The sequence below is a fragment of the Ictidomys tridecemlineatus genome, chromosome 14 (assembly GCF_052094955.1).
Source record: "Ictidomys tridecemlineatus isolate mIctTri1 chromosome 14, mIctTri1.hap1, whole genome shotgun sequence".
Taxonomy (NCBI): Eukaryota; Metazoa; Chordata; class Mammalia; order Rodentia; family Sciuridae; genus Ictidomys; species Ictidomys tridecemlineatus.
The window spans coordinates 68,713,672-68,734,566 of NC_135490.1; the positions used below are offsets into that span (position 1 = coordinate 68,713,672).

At 35.9% G+C, this 20,895-nt stretch overlaps 1 protein-coding gene across 1 annotated transcript; it reads right to left on the bottom strand.

Annotated features, from left to right (window-relative positions):
- Window positions 1-1,074: 1,074 nt before the first annotated feature.
- On the bottom strand, window positions 1,075-2,516 carry C14H8orf48 (chromosome 14 C8orf48 homolog). The gene has a single exon (XM_078031301.1). The coding sequence runs from the start codon at window positions 2,288-2,290 to the stop codon at window positions 1,484-1,486; it is 807 nt and encodes a 268-aa protein (XP_077887427.1). The 5' UTR covers window positions 2,291-2,516; the 3' UTR covers window positions 1,075-1,483.
- Window positions 2,517-20,895: the final 18,379 nt, after the last annotated feature.

A 20,895-nucleotide genomic window follows, 5' to 3' on the forward strand; every position in this document is an offset into this window, starting at 1 on the left:
TAAATGATTTACTAAAAAAGATATATGCTAAATTTTACAGGAAAAAGATCTTTATATATAAATGAACGTCAACTCAAGAGTAAAATTGAAATGTGTCTCAAAGACTCTTGTGCTGATTTTTGCAAATTTCTTCCACTGAAATAGCTTGGGTGTTAGACATGTAGGAGGATGACCTCCTGTTAATGCCACTAACTCGAGGATTTTATATCTTATAGAGGTAATAAATAATTAATTATGATTTTTCATAATACCAAGTATTATTTTCCCCCATAAATGTTTTCAGAATGCTATATTTCTCTGGGAGCAATATTGTTTCCTCTGAGTGGAAATTAGGATGAGCAACAAAAGTTTCATATCTTCATGACCAAAATGACTTTCTTCCCTCAACTCTTCATCTGTCTCCAGCTTCACCTCTCTTTTTCCCCAACAGTTAAACATTTTAAGGAGTAATCTAGATTCATATTCTTTATTTCACATTTATTCCTCAACCTACTTTGTCTATTCCATTTGTATAAGTGAAATGGCTACGGCTAAGGTCAACAGTGCCCAACACATGTCTAAATCATCTCTATGTGGTCTCTCTGTTTCACCAACATGCTTAGACCAATCATTCTTTTTGAAACATTCTCTTTCCTTGACTTAAATGCTATTACACATTCCTGATTTCTTTTATCCTTCTATGGTAATTTTTCTAAACTCTTTTGCAAGTTTATTCTCCTCTACCTGGCCATTACCTATTGGTATTTCTCGGGAGTTGGTACTAACCCTGCTTTTATTTTACCTCTCTTCTCTTCCAGGGAAGCTCACCACATCTATGACTTCAATTTCCAATAAATGCCAATGATTTCCCCATCTGCCCCCTTTATTTCAAATCTCTAGACTCTTCTTCTAGACTACAAGTATAAATAACATTTCCTCAAACTCTGAATGTGTATGCCTCAAATACACCTCAAACTACTTATGTGCAAGTAATTACAGTCTTGATTACTCTATCAAACATGGTTTTATTCTAGTAGTCCCATCTTAATGAAATTAATTATCAAACAGGTACACAAATCAAAACCTCGGTAAGACTTTTAACACTTTTAACATTTATCTTTTATTAAATCTCTATTACCATTTAATCACCAAAACAATTATTGTTTCCTAAGTATCTCTTACATCTCTGTACTTCTTTCTCTCTGTACTATCAACAACCTAATCCAAAGTACCAATATCACTCCTATATTGTTGTAAAAAGTTTTTGTAATTATTCCAACTACAGCGTTGCCCTGTGTAATCTGAAAAACGTATTGGATGGGAAGTTCTTAGTCCTCAAATCTAGAAATATAGCATAAAAAATCCTTATTAGTTTCTAAGAAATGCCAGTTACTTAAATAAAAAACAACAGAAATATCTACACACATCCACATCTGTTTGATTGGGTAAGAGACTTGAGAAGTGGTAGAGGAAATAAGGTGAATGAAGTCCTATTTCCATCTTGCTACATCTTCTGCTTGGTATCTGACCTTTCAAAACAGGAGTATCCAGTCTGAGTTTTCTCTTTCAGTCTTTTCCAGATTATTTTAGGGTCATCTGAAAGCCTGGGAAGACCCTGATGAGCTTCTCCAACATGGGTGAGAAAGTCTGTGGTATGAATATGTTCATCTACTTTCTCTTGGAGGAGAACTGACTCCAGTAAAGTCTTCTTTTGCTTTAGGAAGGCAGACTGAGCCAGCTCTGCTTTTTTCCTAATACAGTTGGGACACTGTGAAGTAATGTGTTGCTTTGCTGATGCCACCTGTTTTAGTGTTGTCCTCACGTTTTCAAAATACATTCTGTTTAAAAGTTCATCAGGAACAGTACATGTTAAGGCATTGATTTCTGAAGGCTCTAGATCGCATCTAAACTGCAGCTTTTTGTGTCTGTTGCTCTTCTTTTTAGAGTCTACTCTTTGATGGATCAAGTTTATCTTAGTGGTGCAAAAAGACTGCAGGGCATTCAGTTCCTCGTCGGACAGTCCATTGATTTCTGTTTGAAGTTTAGTCTCTGGTTGGTTTTGTTCATAGTTAGTTTTTTTGTCCTTGAGATAGTGGATCCATTTTTGAGTCAACTTCTTTTCGTCATTTTTGAAATCAGAAAGCTCGGATTGCTTGGTTTGTTCTTGCAAGCTTGCAGCCAGTTTTCCATCATCCGATTCTGTCCCAGAGGAGCTGGGCCAGGACTGCTGTCCTCCAGAGGGACTGAGAGAATCAGAACTCTCTACCTCATCAGTAAAGGACCCGGCCGTTTCATCAGAAAGGTGAGCCATAGCACTTACGTCGGTTTGAACCAGTTCTCGTTGATCTTTTTAAATCCCCAGACATCTGGGCAGATGGATATCACATGCTTCAGAATCGGTTTCTCATCTGCTTTGCTTTCGTCAGGATCATCTCAGGAACTAGTGAAGGACGAGCCCACCGGCCCTAGCCTCGGCGCCGACAACTCAGCGGCCCTAACTTCCGGGTGACGCCTTTCCCCGCTGCCTTGGCAACGTGCGCTGGTCATGCGCAGTGAGTGGCCGCGTCCTAGGCTCCACCTCCGCTCGAGCGGTTCTGCGAGGGCTGGGGTCTCCCACTTAAGTGCGGGCTCTTGGCTTCTCCTCCGTAGTGTTTTAACTACAGAATCTAAGAGTCGGTGGGAGAAGGTTGCAAGTTTCATTGCTTCGGGACGGGGAGTGAGTGACGTCACACTGGTTACACCTTTGTAGTCTTAACAAAGACAGGGACAAATCCTAAATGAACAGATTTTAAAAGCAAAAAGTGCTGCCTGAAATGCCCAAGCGAAAACCTGTCTGGTTTAAATGATTACCTATTTATAGAGGATGTTTATTATATAAATACTGAAACCATTTTGTGCGACCTCTTGCACGACTTTCTGTGCTGCAGCATTCTGGTACCTGGAAGTTTTCCCAGATCAGTTTCTCAGGGTTTCTGTGCAGGCAGGTTCCCCTCTGCCACGTCAATACTCTTTATATGACCAATTACTCCTCCTTCAAGTGGCATTTCCGCAGGGAGGGCTTCGTGCCCACCCCTGCCCCAAACACTTTACAGACTTAGAGTTTCCAGTTTGTGTTTGTGTGATTTTTTTTTTTTTTTTTTTTTTTTTTTTTTGGATAAGGCCGAAGCCATGTCAGTGTTGCAGGCTGGTCTAATGACCAGCAATCAGCAGAGGTATTGTAGCCATTCAGTAGATCACTGTGGAATCAATGAGTTGACTGACGTGGAAAAAATAAACACTACCTTGCTCGGGCCCAGTGGAGTAAGTACTAACAGCTCAAGAATATCTAATTTTTTTTTTCTTCCCTGAAACTTCAAATTTATTCTGTTTCCCATGACATATCTTTTTTTAAAAATAACAACAAACAAAAAAGGTAGTTTTGTTAACAATTTTCAGGAATTATAAAATGCTAACTCTGGAGATGGACTTTTCCTATGTCTTAATAAATACCTAGTCTAAGTATCTGGAATAAACTTTTTGTCTCTATCTTTCTCCTTCTCTCCCTCCCCTCGGGGAGTGGTGGGGGGATTCACTTTGACCCAGATATATTTAACATTTCCCAAATAATTAACTTTGTCAAATGTGGGATATTTAAAAAGCAGCTCTCAAATATGAGCCAACTTCATACTAAAGTTAAGGGAGATTCCAACTTCTTTTATTCAACTCAAATTCTCTTTTATCACATAGTTAGACTTTAAAAAGAAGGTGCAGATGGTTGTGGTTGTATATGTCTAATACCAGCAGCTTCGGAGGCTGGGAGGATTGCAAGTTGAAGGCCAGCCTCAGCAATTTAGTGAGGCTCTGTCTCAAAAAATAAAAGGAGCTGGGAATGTGACTCAGTGGTAAAGCACCCCTGGGTTAAAAATCTAGTACAAAAAAAAAAATGTGCAGATAATTTTGAGTAGTTCAAGTGAAATCCATCAAGATTCAAGTTTTTCTTTTATCATTTTGACTTCAAAAACTCCCCCTCATTCTCTGAACATTTTACATTTTCATATTTACATAGAATTAATTAGAATCATTTTCTTCATATAACATCAACTATATTTCAAATATGGTATATTTCTATCTTTTCATGTCCTAAAATTATGGAGTAATCTCCCTTTTAAAAAACTGGTGTTGTAAATTTCTCTTTATATCTAAAAAGTAACTTTATCCCAGGAGCCAATAAATTTGGGTGGTAAATTATACAATTAATCAATTTCTTTAAAAGTAGCAAGACCCAGTAGACAGTTTAAGAACTCTAATGACTGTGTTATCTAAGGAAGAAAAATAGCTCAACAGTGTGCTATCATTACCCAATAATATTCATGAAGATAGAGGTCAAAGTGGATTTTAAACATAGAAATGATTACTCTTTATATAAATCATATAGTATTAACTTTTCAACTCTGTCTCTGAGCAAAGTTTAAAAGGTGATGCTACTACATTCCACAACTCTTGTTACTTCTTTTTATCTATGAAATTAAGATGATATCTACCTACTGTCTTTTTTGTAAGTAAAAATTGCCGGTGATGTGTATGTGAAAAACTCAGACCATTTTGCTGTACTGACAAAAATATATATTCTAATTACTTAGAGATTGTTAAAAGAACTATGAACAAGCATGATACATTAATTTTTAAATTAATTTTTTGGTTCTTTCAAGTGAGAGTTGAAAATAGAAAAGCATTAAGGGGAAAGGAGGTAGAATTACTACTTCCTATCTTATCTCAAAATCTTTTTATCCAAAACTGATACAAATCACTCCCACTCACTGTACTAAAGGCAGATCTTATCAAGATTCACAGGAAAAAAATGCAATATAATATTTTCAACATTTTATTGCTTCTTTTAGAAAAAGAAAAATCAATGAGTTAACAGGAGAAATATTTATATCCTCAGAAAATTCAATAGCAATATTTCAGTGTCCTAATAACTTTGTTATAGAATTATTTATTTTTGGATTAGTAAATATCTATGAACTTTGAAATAGTTTCTGCAAAATTATGCAAACAAAACTTAAATGTGCAAAGAATATGCTGCATTTTTTCTTATTAATGTAATTTTCCTTACAAGTTCTCATCCACTTGCATAACCAGGTATGTTAAGAATTCACCTGGTAATTAATATCACAGACATTCCCCATGTAAGTCAGTCTTATTGTGGCAAGTGCCCAATCAATGATAAATTAAACTAACACAATTTTTTCCTTCCCTCTTCTCCTCCCCAAGATGGTGCATGAGAGGAAAATCTTATTATATTAGGCTTCTCTTATTTGGATGAGGTCCTTTACATTTGTCTTTCATTCATACCATTATGTTTCTTAGAGTTGACTATTACTTTGAAGATTGATTGTTAGTTTTTTGAAAATATAAATAAAAAAACAAGCTTCTGTCCTCCTTTCTTTAAAAAATATGTTTAACATATTCTACACATTACTCTGCTTTTATCTTAAAAATATATTTTGGATGTCACAAGACATCAACATGTATATATCTTTCTCATTTCTCTCTACAACTGGATAATATTCCTTTATAGGAATTTGTCACAGTTTATTTGCTTGTTTTGATTGGCATTTTGCCATCATTAAAAAATCAAATTTTCCTTTATGTCTTTGGAAGTACAGGTTCAAGATGATTCCTAAGTCTGAGATTACAAGATCAAAGTATTAAAGGCATATATAGTTTTCTATGTATTGCTAAATTCTTCTAAGGGGTGCACCTATTCCCAACAGCTTGATCCACAGGATATATAATCAAATTTATGGATTTCTCCCCCCATCTAATGGGTGGAAAATAGCTTAATAGAATTTGAAACTGAAAAACCACAGGGGGAAAAATCATTGAAAAAAATATGGGAGTCATAGATCATGATCTGAATTTTGATCTCTTGATCTCGTGATCAAACACGATTTCTTTTTCTCTTCATGTAGACTGCCTATTCATTTCTTTTGTTCAGTTTTCCATAGGATTTTTGCATTTCTTGTCAATTCTCTTAAAGCACTTCATATGTTGAAAATATCATTTGTTTTTCTGTAACATAATTTTGAAATGCTATTTCATCTTTTTTTTACTATTTGGTCTACACTACTATTTTTTGCCATGCAAAAGTTTGATTTTTTTTCATTTTTTTCAAATGTATCAATCTTTCTTCTAATTGTTCTTGGATTATTTGTAGTAACTTTTTATTTTATTTTATATTTTATAAGACATTCTCCTATTGAAATTGACTTGTTTCTCTTGGTGTACAGTTTTATAAATTTTGGCTCATGTAACCATGTGAAAGTTGTGTAAACACCATCAAATCAGTATATAGCATGCCCAGTATATAGGTCTCCTTTGCAGGCACACCTAACTTACCTATGTCTCCCATATTTTTTTTCAATGATTTTCCCCCCTGTGGTTTTTCAGATATACAATCATGTTATCTATAGTTAATAAAACCACTCCTTTCTAATTCCTAAACATTTTTGGTTTGTTTTGGGACTTGGATCCAGGACCTGAAGCATGCTCAGTTAAGCAATACAACGGAGTTACACTCTGGCCCATCTAATTCTTGTATCTCTATTTGCTTCATCTTATTTATTTTTTCAGGAAATACCTCCAACACAATATAAACTAATAGTGAAGTTAATAACCTTAAATAACCTTAACCATTTTTAAAAATGGATATTTCTCTTTGTCTCGATTTGCAAAACATATAAAAAATTTCTCATACTTCAGAAATGTTTTGAACTTACATAAACAAGAGATCAAAATTACCTGCATTATATAAAATTGTCCGATAAGAAGGTATTATTGCAAAACTCTGTAGATAGGTAGAAAAGTAAGTAAGTAGCTAGAATATTGAAGAAATTCACAAGTTAACAAAGAAAAAGCTCTCTAGTTAAAAATATTAAATAGGGGCCAGGGTTGTGGCTCAGTGGGCAGAGCACTTGCCTAGCATGCATGAGGCACTGAGTTTGATCCCCAGCACCATATAAAAATAGACAAATAAAATAAAGCTATTGTGTCCATCTACAACTAAAAAAATTTAAAGATATTTATTAAATAAAGTTTCCACCTATGTTCTTTAAACATTTCCAGAGTATCATTCATTTTACCCAGGTTCTCATTCTTATTTTATATATTTAATACATTTATTTATTTGTACTGGGGAAGAACCCAGGGGTGCTTAACCACTGAGGCATGTTCCCAGCCCTTTTTATTTCTAATTTTGAGATAGGGCTTTACTAAGTTGCTGAGGCCGGTCTCAAACTTGCGATCCTCCTGCCTCACTTCCCAAATTGCTGGAATAATGGGCATGAGCCACCATGCCCAGCTCAGATTTTCATGTTTAAAAAATAAGGTTAAATAAAATTGAAACCTGAAAATGGAGTGGGTTTTCATTTGTAAATAGTTCTTTAATATGTGAGATTTACCCAGTTTTTTTCCTAAATAATTATAGACATATGTGATTTTTATGTAACTGTTGAAAAGGTTACAATAGTTATTAAATAAGTTTTGTGAGTTAGAGCGTAGACATATTCTGGATGTCTGGATTTTAACAAACATATGTTTTAGAATTTTAAAAAAAATGAAGTTGGGCACAATGATGTACAACCGTAAGCCCAGTGTTTCAGGAGGCTGAGACAAGGATCCCAAGTTGGAGGCCAGCCTCAGCAATACAGAAGATCCTAAGCAACTTAGTGAGACCCTGTTTCAAAAAATTAAAAGGGCTGGGGATGGGACTGTAACTCAGTGTAAAGCACCCTTGGGTTACATCCCCAGTACCAAAAAATAAAATAAAGTAAAATGATCATAATTTTAGTTATCTCTTTTTAAGGGACTTACCAAGAAATTAAGAAATTAGCAAGTTTGGTTCCTTTTGATAGCTCTGAGAAAATGATCTGCTTGACTTGTAGCTTCCCCATGGTTATTTCCGCATGTTGTTTTTCCTCCATGCCTGTCTCTATGTCTGAATCCCCTTTTCTTAAGAATGTTGGTCATATTAGATTAAGGTCCATGGTAATTATCTCATTTTAACTCGATTGTCTTTAGAAAGTCCTTATCTAACAAATAAGGTCACATTGCAAGATACTACCAGTTAGAACTGCATCATAAGAATTTAGTTTGGGTAGTGGATACAATTCTGTGGAAACCAGGTAAAATGTTAATTAAACAGTCCATTTGGGGAGTAAATTTTAGCATAAAACTACTAGTGATTTGTTGAGTGAGTAAAACAGAATTGTTAAATATAGGAACCTACCATTAATTAAAAATCACCTCTGTCTTAGATGAAGGTTCATGGGGGGCTTTGTGTGTAACTCTATGGTCATACCTGAAGTTTTAAATAACAAATTATTTTAAGAAGGCATTATTTTTATTTTAAAATAAGTAAAAATAAAAACTTTTGCTGATTTTATTTTCAGATATTTTGACTGAACTATTTCAGGATTTTTAAGGCATTTTAGGCATTGAGCAATGATTTCCCATGTCTCCACCCGAGGATCTGGTAAAATTCAGAACCACTGAGGCATGTTCTCAGCCCTTTTTATTTCTAATTTTGAGATAGGGCCTTACTAAATTGCTGAGGCTGGTCTCAAAATTCACAATGTAAGTCATACATTGCTCAGTTAGTTAAGGGTATCAATGCATTTTAATGACAAGTAATGTTGTATATGAATTTGACTTGTATGATGCTTTTGCTACTTTTAAAATAGTATGATGAAAACATAATGTCTAATAAGTATTCTGTCACTGGCCTAAATACACATCTGCTTTATTTACTTCCTCTTCATTGTAGTTAAAATTCAGAAAGACTTTCAACATCATTATGCAATTTTAGGCATTTAGGTGTCTGAGCCTTTGGGCAATATTAGTGGAATTTAGGAAATAATGTAAAATGAATCTAAATAGAATGTAATTCCCTTTAAAGGGCTGAAAATATATAAAATGAATCCAGAAATATTGCCATTGACTTGAATTTGAGTTATGAGGTTTCAAGTTTGGGACAAGGTACAGGAACCTGTGGCTATAGATGATGGAGTTGGAATTCACAGTGGTTTTCCTGAAAACTACCATGAAGAATTATTTTTCTACTACTCAATATCTTGTACAGCATTTTACCATATTTTTTCTATGAAGTCAGCTTTCACTGTAAAATGAATATTCATATGATTGCAGAGGACTGAATGACATAGCAACTAAATAATTTCGTTTAGGAAGACTCTGTAAAAATATTTTACAAACATGTTCAAAGTAATCATAAAAATAGTTAGCATGCTCTGGGAAGACAGCTAATGCAATAAATCGAGCTCATGGGCTAAACTTATTTTATCTCCTTATTTGAGATAGGCATTTTCCAAAACAAACTATATCACTGAAGAATGTAAGACTGTTTCTTTAGAGGCTTCCATGCTTAACTTGAAAGCTGTCAACTCAAAAGGCTGAAACAGAGCAAGACTATGAAACCCGAGTGAATAGCTCATTCTTTGCGTCCCTGCCCTTGCTACCCGCTGCCATGTGGTACAAGCCTGAGAGGTGTGCACTATGATAGCTAATGAAGCACTTCCTTTATATCGCTCTGACCAGAACTCCTATTTGAAACCTCTGTATCATGCCAGCAAAATCTCACAATGTTAGCCTTTGTTCTGGCTAGCAGAGGCCATTTCTTGTCCTTTCAGTGGCTGGATTTCACACACAAAACTTGTTAGGCCCTTTTGCAAAGAAGTGTAGCACTAAGTCATTAAACCAACTTCTGCTATTTTGTAAGATTGTTTTGTCTGTCTCTTTTACATCACAGCATCCCCCCAAAAAACAAACAAACAAACAAACAGAAAAACCAAGAACTTGTAATTTTGAGAACACTTAACGTGCTTGGAGTAAAAGCCGTTGGCCCTCTTGAAGGCATTCCTACATATCAAATATAATGATACAAGTGGCATTATAACCAAAAGGGACAAGAAGACAATTTATCCTGGATGAAGAAAGCAGCATCAAATGGCCAAAATTAATTACACTTTATAATCCTCAATGTAACTGGGAAGTATTAAATGTGACCCACTCGTTATGGGTTTTGGATATTATTTATCATGCTGTATCGTGTGATTACGCATTTCCTCAACTACCATTAGATAATGTGTCCAATGCATGCTTTTTTGGCCTAAAGAACAATCCATAGTCATTATCATAGAGCTCTCTAAAATATAGGCATCAGCTAATCTAAACATAAATTCAAAATATTTTAAAAGTTCCTCATGATCTTTAAATTCAAAAGTATATTATGAACTCCCTCCTCCAACCCGAGTTGTATCGGATCCTTCATTTTCAGTAACAAGAGGCAGCAGCACCCAGGTTTGGAGTTGTGTTGAGTCTCAAGTGAGATCATACAAAAAAATAAAAACTTTTACTGATTTTATTTTCAGATATTTTGACTGAAATATTTCAGGATCTTCAAGGCATTTTAGGCATTGAGCAATGATTTCCCATGTCTCCACCTGAGGCTCTGGTAAAATTCAGAACCACTGAGGCATGTTCCCAGTCCTTTTTATTTCTAATTTTGAGATAGGGCCTTACTAAATTGCTGAGGCTGGTCTCAACATGGTACCTGCTTAGTGACCATTATCATGGAATAGGAAACCTGAATACAGAGATTCTTCTATTATGGTATCTTAATGAATTTGAGATGCTCTAAAAAATACTTTAAACTTACAGAGAACATTAATTTATTATTTATTTCTCATAGTTCTGGAGGGTGGAGTGTCCATGATGAAGGTTCCAGCAGATTTGATGTCTAGTGAGGTTTCACTTTCTGTTTTATAGATAGTGCCTGATTCTTCTGGGCCCTCATATGGTGCAAGAGGCAAGGCAGCTCCCTGGGGGCTTTTGTATAAGGGCATTAATCCCAATCATGAGGGCTCTGACCTTATAGCATAAACTCTTCCAAAAGGTCCCATAACTTAATATCATCACCATAAGGGCAAAACTTCAATATATGAATTTTGATGGTAGCAAGGGTGGGGTCATTAACATTTATACCAATGCATATTGGCTGCTTCAAATGAGTTATTTAATCTTTAATAAGTGTCGTACCCTTCTGATTCCTTGGTTTCATATTTCTTTTCTACTGCACTCTAACATTTCCCCAAAACATTAATAAACTTGCATATGTGAAAATATTTTGAACAGCAAATAACTAAAAACATAAAAGTTACTTCCTCAAATTGAAAAAAAACAAGTGATTAAAACCTATGATCTCACTGAGCCCTATTATCTCAACATTTCTATCATCTTTGTATTCTCCTTTTTTGATTCCTATATTTTAGTGCAATTATCAAATCTTTAAGTCAATATAATTTAAATGCCAGAAAAGTGGATCTCACAAAGGAAGCCTTCATTCTATTTAGCAGAAGCAAAATTCCATCCTTTCTTTTGCTAAAATGAAAATGTTTTAAACTTGTTAAACTCTTTAAGTACAAATAAATGTTCCTAAACTGAACTTATTTTGCTTTGTTCCTTTTTTCCAGATTTTAAGGTAAAAATTTGTTTCTATCCAATTTTTGAATCCTGGATTAAGGAAAATACCGTTAGTGATAATGTAACCATAATCTGTAATAATATAATCATAATTTTAGTTTGTGTCAAAATAAATGTAATAGGATCATAATATGTTCGTAAAACTATAATATTAATAGTAGTATTAATGTATTTGCATCTTTTAATATATTCGCTAGCTTCTGAATCAACTCTTCATATCATATATTAATGTGTTTTTATAGTATTTCTAAAAAAAGGAAACTATTGCGTTCTAATGAAAAATCCTAAAATATAATGTCATCCCTCTTCCCCATTCCTTCTCCAACTCTGTTGTGTTGTTTAGAAGTATAAGCAAAAATAACTGAAATGGGAGCAGACCTCCTCAGATCAGCAAGCTGTCTTTATTATGCAGTGGTGGAATGGGATATTTTCAGGGAAAAAAAATGGCAACTGGTTTCAAGAGGGGTTTGTTTTTATAGGTTTTAATGAGAGTTAATCATAGCAGAATGTTTAGTGTGATTTAAAATTAGAGACTTGGGCGGTCAGGAAACTAGTGAAGGTTCAAAGCCTAAATCAGGAAGACAGTTGTAAAACCTCGAAACCCATTCATACTAGGATGAAAGTCCACAGCCCAGAGCCCCTCGTTTGCCTTCTCCCCACAGGACCCATCCTTTCTCCCTGGGGGTTGTTATTCCATACCATTCAAGAAATATGTTAATGACAAAAATTAACTTTGAAATGGGAGATGTTTGGAGTGGCAATTGAAAACTACAAATATGTTTTAAACCAATCTGTTATTATTTCTTTCATATTTCCCCCTTGCAGAATATTTTAAATTTTTTTACTATTTCACAGGAAGGATATCTAGCCAAACATCTTTTTTTTTTTAAACTAATAGATATATCTGAAAAAAGGGGTTAATCCAAATAAAGACAAGTCCAATGGGAGATAGTCACATTATTTGGTCAAAAGATTGGTCGATTTATGTCTGAGTTCCAAATTCTCATATGGACTTGACTTTTAGGGTTCTTGTTTTCTTTTTACTGTTTTCTTGTCTATTTAGTGTGCCCACCCAGCCCCCGACACATACTATGGTATCCACAATGCATAGTGAATCCTCAGTTGGTTCTTCATGGCCTGTTGTTACATGAACATCATGTTTTAAGACTCCCAAAGGAAAATAATATTGAAAGGAGAGTCAAGCACCTTAATTCATTCCCCTTGATAGCATTCCATTTCCCATTAGCCAGGTGTTGTGACACTGGACTATAATCCCAGTGACTCAGGAGGCTAAGGCAGGAGAATCACAATGTCCAGGCCAGACTTGGCAACTTACTGAGGCCCTAAGCAAGTTAGTGAGACCTATCTCAATTTTTTTTAAATAAATAGAACTAGGGATATAGCTCAGAGGTAAAGCACCCCTACATTCAAGTTCTAGTATTTAAAAAAAAAAGGATTTCACTTCCCATGAAAAATAGTAAATATCTGGAGCTTTTAAAAGTAATTTGATTTTCTATACTTTTCCCTACTTCTGTAAGTATATAAAAGTACCTATGCTGTAGAAGCTCTAATCAAACAATAGTAGAAACTGGGGAATTGGGTTATGGTTAAAAATAATTTGCAGTTTTGAGTTTAGAAATTCACAGAATAGAATAGAAACCCATTAAGGAGCCAAGGTGTCCCAATTCTGGGAGTCACCCATAGCTCCTTCTTCTCCCTTGCCACCCACACCCATACAAAGTACCATCAGTACACCGCTATAGACTGCCTGCTTTTAGCCCAGGACACCACCATTTCCCACTGGGTCCAACAATCCTGCCTTCCAGGTGACCCCACAGCCTCTGGAGTCTCCTCACATCCTTCACTTCCTTTGTCCTTTCTCCCACTTTGACTCCTTTCCAAATGATCATCCCACAGCTGCTAGGATGAAGCATGACTCAGGTCTTGACCTTGTCCGGCCACATGTGTTGGCAGCATTTTGTCTTGTTGAACCCTATTACCTGGTGTGAGTTACCTTTTTCCACACACACACACACACACAAAAGTGAGCTATTTCAGTGAGCACTGTTAGTAAAGGCTTCATATAAACATGCTGGAGGAAGAAGGAGAGGGAGCATTTTTTAAGCCACTGAAGGTTCCCCTGAGAAGCAGAATCCATTCAGAATTCCACAGCAGCTGCTCCTGCCGTCTGCCTATTTCTCCCTTCTGATTTCTCACCATTTGAGTCTCAGCTGATCTGTTGCTTCTTCAAAAAGACATAAACACAGATTCCTGTTCTTCATGCTCTTGGCACCAAGACTGTGCCTATAGCAACCACCACATCATAAGTAAATTCACAATTGTGTAATACAGGGCCTAATATTTGTCAAAACTGGTAGACTGTAAGCACCCCCAGAGCTAGAAAAAGACTGTTTTGATCCCTAATAAATCATGTATCTTTGCTAACATACCAGAGTGTTAGTAAATTTTGAAAATAGTAAAAAAAAAAAATCAAATGATTTCATAATCTAGCAACACCTCTGACAACTAAGCAGCTCCTCTGACAGTGTCCTGCTTGGAAGTCAGCTTTCCCCACTTTTGTGTTGCTTGTCACGATAAGGAGGTTCTTGAAAGAACAATCTTTTAGGGCATCTAGTCTGTGTTTGCACTGGGTCTCAATCCCTGGCACGTAGCTGGCCTTGAGCAGCAGCAATTGGTGCATCTCAGTGACCTTTGCGCAAAATTCCCCCAGAGGGAGATTGCAAGAAGCAGGCATCACATGGTCCCCAGGAAAGCTGACACAGCAGGAAAGTTTGGGACCCCTGACTTGGAATTCAAATGTTGTTGAATACTAGAATCTGTGCTTGAAATGTCAGTAGCCAGATAACACACAAAACCAATGAAATTAGAATCATTAGGAGTTCGACCCAGACATTAGTATATTCTAGGTTTTTCCAGGTGATTCCAGGGTGTGGCTAAGGTAAAGATCCCACACTCTATGCCTCTGTTACCAACATTGCAAAAGAGATAGGATTTGCATCACCTGGGGGTCCTTTGGAAGGCTGAACTCACAGCCACATCCAGAGCAACTGAATTGAAATTTGAAGCTTAACATATGTCCCTCGTGATCCTCTGTGTGCTGAGATTTTAGGGGCAACACAGCCCTAGGGCATGGGGGAGCAGCATCCATTTCCTCCTGGCTACTGTCCTCTTTTCTCCTCCCCTGGCCACCCATCCCTCTCCTCATCTCTGCTCCTGCCATTGAGAACTACAGTCACCTGACTTGCTGCTCTCTTTCTAACTGCTTTATTTTAAACATTATAAATTATCTTAAACTTTCAGAAAGGCCAGAGGAAAAATAGGACTAACACTCACATACCCACCATTAATATTACAAATAATAAAATTAAAGCCACCTCTTCATCCAGACCCAATTTTGTTCTACTCTGTCTCTCTTCTCCAAATATGCTCAGTCTATTTTGCTTCTCTCCCAGCATATGAAATGCCATAACAAATAATAGTTAAGAAAGCCTTTCCTTGGGAGCTAACCTTCTACTGTGTGGCCAGACGATAAGCATAATAAATAAGTAAATCACATTAGAGGGTAGTGTGTGAAAGAAAGGAACCATTTGCCCAAAAGAATGCTGAGGGATCCTGGAATTTAAATACAGGGGTCAGGGAGGGCCTCTCTGAAGAGGTGACATTTGAACAAAGCTGTCAAATAGGTGAGGGAATGAGCCACAGGGTCATTCCCTGTGGGGAAAGAGCCCTAAACGGAGAGAACTGCAACAGCAAAAGTCCTCCACCAGCACATGTCTGGCATGTATAGAGGCCAAGAAAGATGCTCTGAGGACTGGAGAAGATGGAAGGAATTAGAGATCTTAGCAGAGAGTTGGTAAAACCCAATCAGGTGGGGCCTTGTGGGTTTTCAGTGGGACAAGAAAGAAGCCAGACTCCAGGCAAGAGATGATAGTTACTTGAACCACAGTCCTAACAGTGGAAGTGGTAGGAACTGGCTAGATTTTGGAAATATTTGAAGTTTAAGGATTTCTTAATGGAATGGAAATAAGGTGTGAGTAAAAAAAGAGTTACAGAGCAGAAACTGGAAGAATTCATAGAAGTAGAGGGGCTGGAATTGTAGCTCAGTGGTAGAGCACTTGTCTTGCAAGTGTGAGGCACTGGGTTCGATCCTAGCCCCACATAAAAACAAATAAAGGCATTGAGTCCGTACACAACTAAAAATATTTAAAATATTTTAAAAAATAGAACAGAAAAGACATCAGGAAGGCAATTGTTGGGCAAGACCAGAGGTGCAGTGTTTGGAAATGCTAACTCTGAGGAGCCTTTGGACAAAGGCTAATAGGATATTCTAATAGACTCGTCTGGAGACCACCGGGAGCAATCTGGCTGGCAATGTAGAGGTCTGAAAAGTCATGAGGATATGGATGGTTATTTTAAGCCATGATCCACCGTAGTTCATCAGAGAAGTATTTACAGATGGGAAGAGAAAGAAGGATACCCTGTGTACCAACATCAGGCGAAGGGGACGGCAGCAAGAGCCAGCCAAGGACACAGAGAAGGAACAGAAAAGCAGGAGACACGAAGAAATCTGGGAGAGTGGGGTGTGCTGAAAGCCCACTGAAGAAAGGAACGGGAAGGAAGCCATCAACAGTCTCAAACGCCCCAACAGTAAGATAAGAGCTGCGAAATCACTATTAGATTGATTAATGTGTAGGATTTGGGAGACCTTGACAAGAGTAGCTTTGAAGTTGTAGGGATCAAAGCCTGATGGGAATTGGCTTTAAAATCAATCAGAAGAGAGAAAATAGAGATGATGGATATGGACAACTTTGGAAAAACTTTACTATTAAAGAGAGTACAAGATAGGCAATAGCTGGAGGGGTGAAGGAAATCGAGAGAGCATTGCACTTAATATAAGAAAAAGCATTACATGTGTATGTAGGTGAAAAACCCAATAACGTGGAGATATGAAGGTTCAATAGATAGGAGGGAAGTTACAGTCACACCCCGTGACATGAGGTGGAGGGGTACATGCTCAGAGGGATTGGTTTAGAGAGGAGCTCAGATAATATGTATAAAGTGGAACACATGTACATAAAAGCTGACAGACACATATTTAACTTTGCAATAGAATAACTTTAAAAAGTCATTTTTTAGCCAGATGTGGTGGTGCATGCTCTAATCCCAGCAACTCCAGAGACTGAGGCAGGAGGATCTCAAGTTTGAGGATAGCCTCAAGAAGTTAGCAAGACCCTGTCTCAAAATAAAAAAAGCAAAGAGGGGTGGGAATGTCGCTCAGTGGTAGAACAACAACCCTAGGTTCTATCCTCAGTACCAAAAAAAAAAAAAAAAGGCACTCCAATGGGTGTTGATAACTGTGGCATTAATGACATCAATATTATGTATGCTGAAGTAGTAAGCTTTTAGTTTAATACTCCTATTGCTAATTCTGTGGTTAACCAAAGAAAGCTAACTTTGTTAAAAGCATAATGCTTTTTCCATAAAAGTAAATAATTTCCAACATACCAAATAAAAAGATTCATAATTAAATACCTATGAATGCTTTCTAGAAAAGTTAGCATTTGACTCTAAAAATAGTTAATGTGTCTTCTCTATGGTTATTTTCTCTCATGCTTTGGACTTTCTCTTAAGAAAATAATACCTTAACGTATATACATATATATGTATAATATATAATACTATTTATTCCTATTTTTACAAATGAAAAGGATACATATTTTAGTCACATTTCCTTACATTTTAACAATATGACAAGATAAAAATCTTTAAAAGCATTTTTTCTGTACAGATGTTTTTGCTTATTTTTCTTATGTTTCATTGTGAATATTAGCAAAAGCTAACAATTAATAAACACATTTCCATTCCTGCCGCATGATATAGAACAGCCATCTTAAAACAATTGTTTGTATGTATCTACTCACAGACATTAAGTTCTGATATTCCTACCACAAGATTAAATTAGTATGAATCTTAGAATTTCTAGTTTGTTTTTATTGTGTCTGTACTTTGGACATGTCTTTGTCAAAATACCAAACCTATATATTCAGCTTGCTCAATTTATTAAAACTTTTTCCGTAAAATCTTTATTGGCAAATCTAAACTTCATTGTCAACCAGTGAAATCCAATAAACATGCCCATATGCTTCATTTACAGTCCTCTTCCTTCTGAATTCTAGTTTGTAGATAAATAGACATTAAGACAGGTGGGAATGTATAAAACTTTGCCTTGCCAAAAGTCTTTCACCTGGGTAAAATAAGATGTTGTAGCTTCAATTATTTCTTACTGAAGTTCCCAGCAGAACTAGATAGGACTTATGTAGCACTCTAAACACCTAACACCTGGGAAAAATGCACCTTATCTTCACCTTTAATCTTAAAATTCAAATCATCTTTAAATATCTTGGGTTGATCATGGAAAATCTGTCTCTGGGTTTAAGTCAGTCTACTGTATCATCAGAGAGGTTGCCTGTCTCTTACTCCACTCTGGGGACCTTAAGATGAAGATAACATCATTTAATTCTTCAATCTCAGTACCTTCCTGGCACATAAGCACAATAATTACTTTCCAAATGAATATACGTGTTTGTGTCTATTCCTATGTATTTTAAAGAAAAGACATATAATTCTCTTTAAAATAATGGAAGGGATAAATATAAGGGGTTGCTAGACTGTCTCTTTAAGCACCAGGCTTTTCGTGTGATCCTGGAGAATCCAAAAGTATTCCATTCCTGAATTGCCTTTGTTTATTTTGGCAGAAATACCCTTGGAGTTCTTTTGGAGATTAGTTTAGTATGACCTTCCATTCCTGAAACCACACAGGCCTATTTCAATCAACCTGTTCTTTTCCAGATGTTTTTCTACCACATCCTTTAACATGGTTTAAAATTTTAATTCCTCTGCTGTTTAATGTATCAACCTTTTTTTGGACTAGTTGTGTCATATACATGAGTTATGTGTGCTAGTTCCATGGCAATGTTTCTGTGTGATTTCACTGGGATATTTCATGGAAATGTAGAAGCACAGATGGTGGAACTCTAAGTATAGAGTTGAAGCAGTTACATTTGCTTACCTCATCTAATGTTTTACAGAGTGTTTTGAAACAATTTTCAACTCAAATGGAATTGCTTTCCTAATTCAGTTTGGAACTTTCCACAGAATAATGAGCTCCTAAAGAAAAAAAGACTTTCAAAAAAAAATATTGAGTTGCATGTAATACAATTATTTCACCTGCCCCTTGGTGTTTTCTCCTATTACTCATAGACTTATCACCTCACTAAAACTGATCGCTCAACAGTGAATACTGCCTTCTAACTGTTTTAGAAATATGACTTAAAGTAATTTCTACTTAAAATGTTATTTCCTTCCTGTGCTTTTACTGCTAATTTTTGCCGTCCCTAGAGTTAGAAAGCAAGTTATCTTTATAGGTGGAGACTCCTGACTTTTAATGTAGTTGGTCAATTGTAGCTAAATTTAATGAAAGGGAAACATTCAAAAATAAGATAAATATTTTATATTTTATAAATGTTGATGGTGGAGAGAAAGGATAAAAGAGAGAAAAGTCCTGTCCAGGAAATTCAGTAATTATAATTTCTCCCACTGAAAATATGCTTATTTTTTTCCGAAGTGCAGAGAAGTATTTTCTAAAATGAGAATTTCTCTTGATAGAAATATAAGAGATCATCTCCATGATTCAGCTAAATTTGAATCAGCAATAATGCCAGTTTCACATAACTAGAGCATGTTGTTTTACTGGTTAACTTGCAGTTTATTGGCATGTTATACAGACCTGTTGTCTATGCTACCAAGAGATGTGCTCTTAGGACACAACGTCAGCATATTATCAAATCCATAGCAGAGAGGACCAGAGTAAGAATAGCAAAAATTGAAAATTCATTACATTTTTTATTTAAAGCTTCTTTTTCCAAAAGTAGTAATATTTGTGCATGATTTAATTGTTTCATTATTGTATTTAAGACAAATATTTGAAAGTGTTTGTTAAACTCCTATTAGATGCCTGGGGAATCACAATAATAATTCGGTTTTAATTGAGCGTTCCCGTCTTGAATAATGTATAAGCAAGGCACATAGAGTTTGCAAATGAGGTCTTGACAGGTCACATGAGGCAGGTGAAAATCTCATGGAACACCAGTAAAGGGATTGGGGGGTGGAGAAGGATCCATTCATTCAGCAATTCCTACCATTTTTAGATGAAGAACTCCTTGAGAACATCTAAGTCTCAAATATCCTTTCATTTATTATCTCAAATACTTTATATTCCTTGTGGCATTATTTATTTCTTTTAAAAATACTTCATTGTTATTTATCATCCCTATACTTACTTTAATATTCCACACACACAACTAATTTCTCTAATTCCTTTTAGTCTCCCTCTTGAAACTAATTCATTGTTCAATTTAATATTAAATGTGTGATACACAGGAAGGAATGAAATATATAGAGGGAAGGCCAAATATTAGTCAGTTTTATAGTACAATATCGGGCACAGAATGTTAACCTAGTGAGGCGGAAAGTGAGGCAGCGGGGGGATAGTCATGTTAACATAAAGACCTACTAAAAACAGCAAATATAGATGCCAGGAATTAATGTGGATAGAGATAGATATATCATTTATTCCTCACCACAACAAATTTTTGCTCTCAAATAACATAGATTTTAAAAGAGTAATCTGTTATATACAGAGAATTACAAAACATTTTAAGTCTACTTTTGGCTTGATCTATATAGAATTATAGGATGCCTAAGAAAAAGTTAAAGAATTCCCAACATTTGAATGGTCTTGAAAATGAAGAAATTTCACACTCCAGACTATCCAATAAAGGAAACATGCAAAACGGAGAAAATATAAAGGTGTTTTCAGAAATGGCATGCATTTCAACATAAGTTGGCAAAGTTCCTATAGAAGCAGGTGCTAGGAGAAGAGATGGAATAGAGAAAGAATCAGATATGTGAAGGTGGCATTGACACAGCAGTGTAAAGATAGAATATGTGGTGTTTTCCAACTTAATGCACCATGCATGTCTGTTTCTCTTGCCAAGAGGGGCAAACCCCTAAACTTTTACAACATCTAGAGCAATAGCATGTACTTACCTTTCTGTTGAGGGCACAGAACACAAAATGTAGAGAAACATTTTCTTGGAGACTGAAGAGCATTAGTCAAGACAGTGACCTATGGTCACAGGTTCTGCTGTATTAATAACAAAGACACTCTTTTTGTCCTTAATAAATGTATTAAACGTGGTTTGTGATGCACTTAGCTCTCTTCGCTTTGAATCCATGACAAGAGAGCTCTGCTCACACAAGTCTGTGTCAAGGTCATTTCACAGAATGCTGAAGGGT